At 39.5% G+C, this 9847-nt stretch overlaps 1 protein-coding gene across 1 annotated transcript; it reads left to right on the plus strand.

The window, feature by feature from the left end:
- The first annotated feature begins 312 nt into the window (after positions 1–312).
- Positions 313–6938, plus strand: LOC108676644 (4-coumarate--CoA ligase-like 7). The gene is made up of 7 exons (XM_018164759.2): positions 313–402; positions 1044–1167; positions 2441–2648; positions 2954–3150; positions 4944–5088; positions 6243–6394; positions 6822–6938. The coding sequence occupies exons 1-7, from the start codon at positions 323–325 to the stop codon at positions 6936–6938; spliced, it is 1023 nt and encodes a 340-aa protein (XP_018020248.2). The 5' UTR covers positions 313–322.
- The last annotated feature ends 2909 nt before the right edge of the window (positions 6939–9847 follow it).

Here is a 9847-nt window from a genome sequence, read left to right on the forward strand (position 1 = left end):
ATTTTTTCGAAAAATTCATAGGAGCAAAATGTTTTTTTTTTTACATTTTACGTATGTATGTGAAGTTTCATGACAATCGGATAATAACTGTAGAAGTTTTCCGTTTGCTAGGTCGGTCCCCTTAAGTATCTTATTATCTTGAATTCTGTCGTCAATAAGAATCCCGTTAATAATAATAAGGCAGGGCTTGCAAAGTTGCAATGCACCTGCGCCCTGATTCGAACACACCTGTGTTCTGTAATCTGTATCGTGTTGTGTAATATTAGATATATTTTGTTTACAGATGGCATTTTGAGTTTTGTTTTGTGCTTTTAGTCTCGTCATGCAAGCTGGTTTATGTGGCACCATGAGCCAGCTGTTGAGGCAGCAGCTGGTGCTGCCTTCCTTAGTGAATGCGGTAAGGTGAGTCATGTTGATTCACTTCTTATTACTTGTATTTATGTCCCATAGAATTATTTGTTTCGATGCTCTTGTTTATTGATCTAATTAAGTTTCCTCATATTATATAATCAAATATTAATTTGAATAGTTAGCCTACCTATATTCAATATGCAGGGTGACGGTATTTCTATCATTCAATAGGTTTTATTCAATAGGTTTTCATCGTGTTTCGACGAGTTGAATGTTTTCTTTTAATAGTTAAAATTGTAAATGAGTATCTGGTATTCAGACATATAGAAAATAATTTAAATTTTGAAAATGTGCCTTCATATTTTTTATGGTCTTCCAGAGGAGTCATTTTTAAGGAGCCACTTAATAATTTTTATGACCGCTTTCAATTCTTCATATGTTTCATTTAGCCTTACGATTAATTTCATTCACGATTAATTAAGAAAACCTTGCTGATTGAGGGAGAAGACTTTCATGAACAAATTATGTCTAGCAATCACAACTGCTGGTGAAATACCTCGCTGCTTGTATAGGGTCGTGATAAAATGAGACAAATTGGAAAATTAATTCTCACTAAACCTGTGTGATATTTTAACAATTAATAATTAAATTGAATACATTAATTTTACGTCCGCTTTCCGTCGTGTCAACAGATGCATTGCGACGTCAGCGGACGTCATCATTCGCAACAAACTCAGTTTGCCGGCCACCAGCGCCACCAACTTCGCCGAGTATGTCATCGGCGGAGCACGCGGCAGGGAAAACAAAACTGCCATTGTGAGTTTGCGAATAAATATTATTTTTCAGACAAGAATATATTTGTTATATATTTTTTATTATGAAATGTATTCGTGATTCCTACGACACCTTTAGGCTAAGTTATTCGAACATATCTTATGTTGACTGTTAATGTAATGTAATAAAAGAAATTATTAAATCATAATATATTGCCTTGGCCTATTTCGCAAATTATACTTAACATTGAGGAGCAAATATGACACTGTGCGACTTATGAATGCGACTTTTATTCCAAAAATTAAATCATTGTCAACGCCAAGTACTTATATTCACAACATCTTTATTAATATTTTTTCTTTTGTGTCTATTATCAATTTAACAAATTTCAATAGGCAAACAAGTACAGTCGGAGAAAACCAAATTCATACAAAAAATAATATCTAAGTACCGAATAAACGGAAAAAGGAAAATAAAAAACACATCGACTAAAATTTTCAGAGAAAAATAAATGTAGGCTTTATTTCCCCAACTTTTTCATTTAAATTATGCAGCGATTCCAACATCCTTAAACCTGCATCACTAGAGGTGGAAACCAAAATCGTAAAATCGCTCTCCGGCACAGGAACGTTGCACTGTTTAGCAAGACGGCAATGCGGAGGGGAATTAAGTGGAAGTTCAGAACGATAACTCCTGAGGCGGCGTTCAGCAACACAGATATGGGAATTACGCGACGTCATTCTGACGTACGGGCGCTGCGAATAATTATATTCATGAACAACGTGAAAGCATCCGGGAAGAAATATCATTCATATACGAGAAAAAGTAATTATAAATTATTATTAGAAATTATTGACCAGTTACACATGAAAATTGACAGTCCGGAAAACATTTATAAATAAGATCGTCAACTTTTTGAACATTGTTTCAGAGGAGCTGCCAAAGTGATGTAAAATGCTACAAATATTTTCATACAAATAATCTCATTAACAGTTATGTCTGCTGCTGCGATTCTGGCCGTCCAAACCCAGTTTATGACGCCACAAGTGCATAGTGAATCTGGTTACCCATAACCACGAATTTCCTCCCCTTCCCCATGGATGTGCGACAACTTGGATCACCCATAATGGGATGCAGTGTCTTGGGTCCCCTTAACCTGGCCATAATTCCCCCGTAGGGATGCAGCGTCTTGGGTCCCCATAACCCGGCCATAATGGAGAGGGATGCAGAGTTGCGGGCCCCTATAACCCGACCATAATCCCCCGCAGGTGTGCAGCGTCTCGGGTCCCCATAACCCGACCATAATCTCCTGCAGGTGTGCAGCGACTCGGGGCGTCTCGTGAGCTTCGGGGCGCTGAAGGATGCTGCGTTTCGGTGGGGCGGCTACCTCCTGACGAAAGGTCTGGAGAGGGGCAGCGTGGTCGCGGTGCTCAGCCCTAACACTGTCGACTACCCTGTTGTGGTGCTGGGCACCATCAGTGTTGGGTGTGTCTTCTCTGGCATCAACCCCACCTATAGCCCCAGTAGGTCTACGGTTCATATTTGAGCGCATATAACATAAATTGGGCATTAGAGCTAAGTACAGACTGTATTGCAATTAGGCATTTGCCTGTAATGTACTATTCACTGACCTCAAACCCACTAACTTAGCAAGTCAAAGTGCAGCAAAAGAGATAATGCACATGCATTTATTATACATTAAAGCTGTGCATGGAATCAATTATGATGAGGAAATTAAGGGGTGCACCATATTGGCACATGAATCTTTTCTATGTAGCAACGATGAAATACTAGTCTGTCCACGTGACGCAGAGCTTTGTTCCACCAGCCGAGGTGGCTCACCAGCTGAAGGACAGCGGAGCTAAGATGGTGGTCGTGTTTGGGCCGCTGCTGGAGGTGGCCAAGAAGGCCATGGCCATCAACAAACAGGATCTTCCTATGGTGGCCATCGGGCCATCAGATGGCCTCCCTAACGTCGCCGATATTGTCCAAGACGCGACCATAAACTTCGCTGATCCGGCCAAGGTGCGCCGAAAAATTCATCCAGCTTATATTCAAATCTACTAGACAATTTTAGTTGTATGTATATTTATTATTATTTACCTTGTTGTTGTAATATCTATGTTCTTTCCCAAGTACTTGCACTTATGCAGTAATGGTAATGATCACTAATCTCTATCATCAGTGGTATTTACCAACGCAAGCCAAAATACTTTGCGATTAACGTTATATATTGTCGAGCACATGACTACTACATCAGTTAATGTAGTCCTACGATAGGCATCCATCTGCACTAGGGCAACAGATTTGCTAACATTTTTAAGCAAAACTTGGTCTGCAAATGATGACCTCGATATATTGTCCACTTCGTTATCTATGACGGCAATGTGAATTAGAGATATGAACAGTCCATACTCCATCCCACTTGGCTTGGTTTAATGCCTCCAACTACGACAGCACGCGTACTGTCCGCAAGTTGTGGATCCACAGGAATGCTCGTCTCCGACCTCCAGCAACCACAGCATTCTGAAGAGCACTCGGTGGTCCGTTTTGTCAAAGGCTTTCGTTAATTTCAAGAACACCAAATTGATGCCAACCTCTTCCTCCAGGAAGATTGTTGTCTTTAATAACCTAGTGAATCCTCTTGGCAAAGAACAAGCGAAGCAAAATTATTACCTGTAAATTTAGGGTAACTGGTCAGTATTTTCAGGTCTATTGCTAGCAATTCGGAAGTTGTGTAAAATGGTCTTATTGGTCCCAACATGAGGTACCCAAAAATGATCTCCATTGACGAATGATTGTGGCCTAACGCGCCAACGCCTTTCTTCAGCAACCCTACAAGAACTCCGCAAGATCCCGACGCTAAAATTGGTGGACAGCTCTCAGATGCGGAGATTTATTTCCTCTGGTCCATGCTCCATGTTCTCCACTCTATCCTTTCTAGCAATTTCTGTAGGGCTTCGATTTAATTATTCTGAATGGAGTAACAAGAGCCGCTAATCTGAAAATGCGCCCTCACCAATTCGCACATGCGGTACATGCAAGCCTTGCGAGGGCTTAGTTTTCTTTAAGAAACCCCACCGCAAGCCTTTTTTAGCCTTGAACTTGTATCGAAGAACTTTGGGCCCCTTATGGACCCCGCAACTGTTCTTAGACACATGCGGGTGGGGGAACTAACCCCGCAACTGTTCTTAGACACATGCGGGTGGGGGAACTAACACTCAAGGGCCACTATTGCCGACGGGTAATAGAACTGGAAGCTCTTTTTAGAAGGCAATAAACGCCACAAGAGAGCGTCTCAAAACACACAACTTATCCTCCCAACGGCTCAAAACTAACGCCCCTCATTTAAACCTGTCAAAAGAAAGTATGCAAAATGCTTATAATGGGTAGTGATATAGTATCTTCTATCATAATTGTTAATTATAATAAGATAATTTTTTTATGTTCTTGATTGATCAGGTTGTAGTCTAAACCTCAATCTGTTCGGGAACTTGTGGTTCATAATGTGTAAGAATGCATAATGAGTAAGCGAAGAAATGTAGGTCTTGTTCTGTGGTGTTCGTTATTTTTATGCCACCACATTCAGTCAGTGACATTTACACTTGGTCTGCATCTCGTTTATTAGCATGGAAGTAGTTTACATTCTCCATTCAACTGTATATAGAGTATTCTCATTACGTGTGATTTAACACTGTCTGTGATTCCTTTGCTAATTTTGCTCCCATACAATTCTTATAGTATATTCATTTTAATAATTATCGTAGCTGAATGACAAATTCGGTTATAAAGTAAACAAATGAAGCCAAACTCCCCAGCTAACAGGAGACGAGCGCATGGCACTCGTGTTCTCGAGCGGCACGACGGGCAAGCCGAAGGGCGTCTCTATCCACCACAGCGCCGGCATCGCCAACTTGGACATGCTGTCTCACCCCAGTTACTTCGTGGGGGGGTTGTCCACTGGTGGGTTCTGGTGTTGTTATTATGGTTGTCCACTAGTAGGTTCTGGTGTTGTTATTGTTGTTGTCCAAAGGTGGGTTCTGGTGTTGTTATTGTTGAGTGATGTGAACCTGCAACTTGGACATGCTGTCCCACCCCAGTTACTTCGTGGGGGGGTTGTCCATTGGTGGGTTCTGGTGTTGTTATTGTTGTTGTCCAAAGGTGGGTTCTGGTGTTGTTATTGTTGAGTGATGTGAACCTGTAACTTGGACATGCTGTCCCACCCCAGTTACTTCGTGGGGGGTTGTCCATTGGTGGATTAATTGCGTTGCTTCCACAGGGTAATTCACTGAAACTTCCTGATTTGAAAGAATAAAAAACTAGTAAAGACATCATTACAATATAAATTTTATTGAAAAAGACATTACTTGAATTTTGTTTCATTTAGTTTTAACGATGGCATCGGACAAATGACGGCCCCATTTTCAATGTATTCAATTAGTCGATTTTTGAAGTTCCGTTCAACTCGCTGAAGCATATTGACGGGCATGTTGGCGATGGCTTAACATATGTTGTTCTTCAAATGAGGTAGGCTCCTTGGACAGTCATTGTAAACAATTTATTTAAGATAACTTGCCCTAAATGTGTTCATCCACGTAAAAATCTATTTCCGATCATTAACCCGACCTGAATGACGAATTCGGAACCGAGTACGGAATGCTCGCTGAGTAGCGATAATGGAACAGCCATTAGAAAAGTACGCCTCGACAGCAACCGCCCACTGCTCACTTGTCCAATGCATAAAGTGGCAATTGACTAGTCGGGACACAAAATTTCATGACCTTGCATTTTTATATGAAATACTCCCGCCCTTTTCCTACAACATCTGCTGTTGACGCGAATTATATAACAGGAAGTTTCCGTGAATTAACCTGTAGTTCGTCAATGGGGATTTAAACGAGGAATGACCATGGACGCGTGCAGAGGTGTTTGGAGTATCAAAGCTGTGCCTGCTCAAATTGATTATTTTTACTGTCTGTGTTAACGCACACTGTTTTAACGCACTGTGTGCACTTTCAATGCTAGGGCAACCACTGGTAGAGACTTAACTCACTTTGTTTAAACCCAAATCAAGGTATCTTTAATTTTGTACCTTAATTCTACCCAAATTGGTCCAGCTGATTCACCGTGCTTTGCGCTGGCGCTGCCCATGTACCATCTCTCGGGGTTCCTGGTCATTTCCAGCCTCGGGATACTCCATGGAGTCAAACTGGTCAACATCACCAAGTTCAACCCTGAGACGTATATTGAAACCCTAATTGAAAATAAAGTGAGTTTTACTATAATAAATCTAGAAAAATTAATGGATCGTACTATCCAAACGGTGTAACACTTTCAGCACGTAGCATTAAGTCCTTTTGCTGCCCCAAACTCGACCAGGATGACCCATACACGTGTAAGAAGTGCACCGATTTTTGGACATACTCCCACTTATATCCGGCCTGTCGTTTTGATTCGCGGTTCGGTTTCGGGCGGCTTCAAGTTTTGATTAAAGTTTAGCTTAAAAAGTCGTCATGTATCGTCACGAATTTAGTGTTAAATATTACATAACAGAACCAGAATTAGTTTAAGATGGCAGAATTTGATGATTTGTACGCGTGCGACTAGTGACCAGAGAATTTATTGATTTAAATTGACAGAGAGATGTACAATTCCTCAGAAAATTTTGTTTCTTTATTTATATTCTATTTTCTCAGGTGAACATCCTGCACTTGATATCCTACCTAATGAATTTCGTGCTCAAGCACCCGAAATTCACGCGTCAAAACTTCGGTCATGTTGATGCCGCGATAGCAGGAGCAGTTTTGAACTGACGATGGAGCTGGACTCCGAAACGTTTTCTCTTATAAGAAATGGTGAAATTTTTGGCTATTTTCTTTGCTTTTAAATTCCTGGTGAATTTGCGACTTAAGCAGCCAAGTGATTTTAATATTATTCTCACTTGTTGTGTCTGCCTGTAGGATAATCATGCTTTCGGACGTGCTCGAGTTTTACTCAGTAGCTTAATATTTTTGCACACGTGTTCTTTCGTAATTCAAAACAGACGAAATGTTTGACTTCACATTAGTGTATGAAAAATTGGTTCTGGCAGTGACTATGTTTTTATCTACAAATGAGCTCAATTTAATATATCATGTAATTGGTTTATAATTTCTCAATATGAGACTTGTTGACGAACTTATGTTACCATGTACTACTACTATATTGAGGTCTTCAATCGAACTTGTATAAATGAACAAACGAACGACTTCTGTCAAACTATACCAATACTCACATACTATCAGGTTAGTCTTGCGTTGCCAAGGATCGAAAATTCCTGCAGTTTAAGGGGACCGACCTAGCTAAAATTTGAATATTTTGAGTTTTTCTGTTTCTTATATCTCATCTTAAAGGTTGTTTTCTTGCGCATCGAACGATATAAGTATCGTCCCTGTGCGTCGAAAAATGACTTTGTGACAGCTCCTCAAAGGGAGGTGGGTTTTAGGTCCCTTAACAAAACTCTACGAGGATAAATAAAGCGNGCCTAATTGTTATATGATGACGCTTAATTGTTATATGATGACGCTTAATTGTTATATGATGACGCCTAATTGTTATATGATGACGCTTAATTGTTATATGATGACGCTTAATTGTTATATGATGACGCCTAATTGTTATATGATGACGCTTAATTGTTATATGATGACGCTTAATTGTTATATGATGACGCCTAATTGTTATATGATGACGCTTAATTGTTATATGATGACGCTTAATTGTTATATGATGACGCCTAATTGTTATATGATGACGCTTAATTGTTATATGATGACGCTTAATTGTTATATGATGACGCCTAATTGTTATATGATGACGCTTAATTGTTATATGATGACGCTTAATTGTTATATGATGACGCCTAATTGTTATATGATGACGCTTAATTGTTATATGATGACGCTTAATTGTTATATGATGACGCCTAATTGTTATATGATGACGCTTAATTGTTATATGATGACGCTTAATTGTTATATGATGACGCCTAATTGTTATATGATGACGCTTAATTGTTATATGATGACGCTTAATTGTTATATGATGACGCCTAATTGTTATATGATGACGCTTAATTGTTATATGATGACGCTTAATTGTTATATGATGACGCCTAATTGTTATATGATGACGCTTAATTGTTATATGATGACGCTTAATTGTTATATGATGACGCTTGTTATATAATGACGCTCGGTATATTGTATACGGCCGTAGTTTGCAGGTAGGGAACAATGGGACGCGGAAAACCGTTCTGAAAGAGACTATCTTTAGATACACAACATTCATCACACAAATAGGTATTCGTGAGACCACTTTTACATACATAACATTCCTCATGCATAGGTATCGAGTGCACAGTTATTGTGCACATCGAATTTGTTCAATTTTAGAATTAGAAGCTTTATTTAGAATTACCTGTGTGTGTGTAGAAGCTATTTTAGAATTAGAAGTTTTGACTGTGATTCCTGATTACTCGAGTACGATCTTTTTTATGCCTTTTGTTTAATGCTGTTAGATCCCTTCTTCGATGTCATTCGGGGTCATTCTGCCTATGTCTTCGGGAATTGCTTTCATAGTCCTGGTTTTTAAGTTCTCTACATTTTCAAACCTGAGCTCAATTTCAGCAATATCTTGAATACCTTCCCTTCACCCTACTAAATCCTTTTTACTACTAAACATTTCCTTTAACCCCAACGTTCGTTAGTTCACGTCATTTTCCAACGGATTCGTGACGTATCTTCACACTTTCGTTGTATTCAGTTGAGCCCATCATTTTGGACGAACCATCTGAGTAGTTTCAAATTTTTGCCGTATATTAAAAGGAATAAAATGCCAACTATTCAATAGGAAATGAATCGGAACCACCAGAAATGGTCCCTTTTCGTGAGTTTAAGCATTTTCGTATACGAATAATCATACGAATAATCATTTCGACGGATGATCACTACGAATTTCAAAACACTAATCACTTCGAATTCCTGGACAGTAAGCAGCCAGCAGATTGAAAATAATTTTACAATACAGAAGAACAATTACGAATGCGAACCGATGGGATTCATCCCGCGGTTCACACAAACGGTATAGCTCCTCGAATTCGATGGCTGGTTTGAACCATGGTTGAATTAATACATTTATTAATTCAACCATGGGTTTGAACCTCCCAGAATGACGACGCTGCGTTGGCGTCGCTATGCAAAGAAACGGCGATGGGGGTATAGTGGAAAATTGAGAATGAATTAAAATGATAATGGAAGAACTATAACAATAAATAAACAAAATTCATATAAATAAACCGTGTATTCTCTTAAAACAAACCCTAGTCTATTTAACCGGGATCTATAGTCTCCGGTTATAGGAGATCTTCTTGAAATACAAAGTGATTCATGGAATTTTCCCGTTTTGCATTTTTCACCGAGCAGCCAGATAATACAGAAAAAACGGGAAGTAATTCATATGAAAGGCAAGGTCAAGAAGTTTTTGTGTCCCGTTTAATCAGCTGCCATTGTGCATTGGATAAGTGAGCAGTTTGTGTTTGTTGTCGGGGCGTACTTTTCTAATGGGCTATACGGGGCGTACTTTTACGGTGCGTACGGGGCGTACTTTTACGGTGCGTACGGGGAGTACTTTTACGGTGCGTACGGGGCGAACTTTTACGGTGCGTACGGGGCGTACTTTTGCA

This window comes from Hyalella azteca, unplaced genomic scaffold (assembly GCF_000764305.2).
Source record: "Hyalella azteca isolate HAZT.00-mixed unplaced genomic scaffold, Hazt_2.0.2 contig2, whole genome shotgun sequence".
In the NCBI taxonomy this organism is placed as follows: domain Eukaryota; kingdom Metazoa; phylum Arthropoda; class Malacostraca; order Amphipoda; family Hyalellidae; genus Hyalella; species Hyalella azteca.